Consider the following 2,179-nt stretch of genomic DNA (forward strand, 5'->3'; position numbering starts at 1 on the left):
GAATTGAATTAAAATGGTTTTGTAGTGTTGGTAAATGACATTTAAGGTCAGTGGCATGTTCTGTAATATTTTGGTTGAAGTAAGGGTTAATTTCCAAATGTACTTCACTTTTAATAGATTAGATATAGTTGCTTAAGAGTAAAACTACAAAAAGATTTGTTTTGTAAATTTACAAAACGATTTCTTTTGAAAAAATAACAAAAAGATTTCCATAAATTAAACAAGAAAAAAGGTTACAAAAAAAAATTCAAAAAATTAAATAAAAAAGATAAAGAGAGTTTCAGCTATAAATAAGGTACAACTACACATCGAATGGACTAGATTTGGCTACTGAGATTTTTTTTCTGAACACTTCCAGAAAAACTAAAATAAACTTTATCAACTGTTTCTTCTCCTTCCATCATCTTCCTCGTGTTCGTGTACGAAACTTCTCGGCCCTCTTTACTTTACTTTCACCAAATTATATCTCCTTTATTTACGCGTGTCAATCTGAAAATTTCTGGGGGATTTTTGATTAGATTTGAGGACTAAGGTTTAAAACTAGGAAGCATCAGCCATGGCTACTGGAAGTTTGAAGAAGATGGGTTCCATTGATGCTCAGCTCAGGCTTATTGCTCCTTCCAAAGTCTCTGAAGACGACAAGCTTGTTGAGTACGATGCTCTGTTGCTGGATCGGTTTCTCGACATTCTCCAGGATTTGCATGGCGAAGAAGTCAGAGAGTTTGTATGTTTTCTCTTCTTTAACTTTGTTATTTGAACTGTGTTTGTGTTTGTGTTTGTGTTTGTTGTTTCTCCTTTTGTTCTGAAACAGACAATGTTTTATTTTGTTTTGTTTTGTCTAAAAGGTGCAAGAATGCTACGAGGTTGCTGCTGATTACGATGGGAACCGCAACACCGAGAAGCTAGAGGAGCTTGGAAACATGTTGACGAGTTTGGATCCAGGAGATTCAATCGTGGTCACAAAATCGTTCTCCAACATGCTTAGCTTGGCTAATCTTGCTGAGGAAGTCCAGATTGCGTACAGGCGCAGGATTAAGAAGCTTAAGAAAGGAGACTTCGCTGATGAGGCCTCTGCGACAACGGAATCCGACATTGAAGAGACTCTCAAGAGGCTCTTGCAGCTTAACAAGACCCCTGAAGAGGTTTTTGATGCTCTCAAGAACCAGACTGTTGACTTGGTCTTAACTGCTCACCCTACTCAATCTGTTCGCCGGTCTTTGCTTCAAAAGTTTGGAAGGTTTGTTCTGAGTCCCAGACATTTTGATAACTTGTGACTTTGTGCTACTTAGGCATGTGGGTTCCGTTAGTTCTGTTAAACATAAATCTTACCGAATTAACCCGAAATAAATTTTGGTTAGGTATTCAGTTATTTCGGTTTTTGAAAATCTTACCAGAGTTTTTGATTTTGGTTTAGTTTTGTTAAAAAATTGATAAATTTGGTTAGTTCGGTTTTCCATTAGTTTGGTTCGAAATTTGGTTAGCTCGGCCCGGTTTCTGATATGGTTTGGGCATAATATATTTTAAAAATAAATTGAAGTAAATGATTGCCGAACCTAAAACCTACCGAATCAAACCAAGCTAACTGAAGTTTCTTTCGGTTTGGTTCGGTTTCAATATTCCAGGCCTAGTTTTACTGATGTATTGTGTTTTTGAATGTTTCCAGGATTCGTGATTGTTTGACACAGTTATATGCAAAGGACATCACTCCTGATGATAAACAAGAACTCGATGAAGCTCTGCAACGAGAGGTATACACAAAGTGAATCTTTTATTATTGCTTTGCAATATACTTAAAAGTCTTGTGTTTTGTTGGCACCAGATTCAAGCTGCTTTTCGCACTGATGAGATTCGAAGAACTCCTCCTACACCACAAGATGAAATGAGAGCAGGGATGAGCTACTTCCATGAGACAATCTGGAAAGGAGTCCCCAAATTCTTGAGACGTGTTGACACTGCTTTAAAGAACATTGGTATCAACGAGCGTGTTCCTTACAACGCTCCTCTCATTCAGTTCTCTTCCTGGATGGGTGGAGACCGTGATGGTACCCTACACTCTTATTATTACTTCTGTATCCTCTTGAAAACATGATTTTAACTATCAAACATGTCTTAATCCAGGAAACCCTCGAGTCACTCCTGAAGTTACAAGAGATGTATGCTTACTAGCAAGAATGATGGC

General features: G+C 37.5%; 1 protein-coding gene across 1 annotated transcript; it reads left to right on the forward strand.

Moving 5' to 3' along the window:
- Positions 1 to 556: 556 nt before the first annotated feature.
- LOC106321635 (phosphoenolpyruvate carboxylase 2-like) lies at positions 557 to 2,153 on the forward strand (the record flags this gene model as incomplete). The annotated part of the gene is made up of 5 exons (XM_013759876.1): positions 557 to 724; positions 846 to 1,237; positions 1,664 to 1,748; positions 1,820 to 2,042; positions 2,119 to 2,153. Coding segments are annotated over exons 1-5 (903 nt in total), but the record flags the coding sequence as incomplete, so codon positions are not given.
- Positions 2,154 to 2,179: the final 26 nt, after the last annotated feature.

Source organism: Brassica oleracea, unplaced genomic scaffold (assembly GCF_000695525.1).
Source record: "Brassica oleracea var. oleracea cultivar TO1000 unplaced genomic scaffold, BOL UnpScaffold02228, whole genome shotgun sequence".
NCBI lineage: Eukaryota > Viridiplantae > Streptophyta > Magnoliopsida > Brassicales > Brassicaceae > Brassica > Brassica oleracea.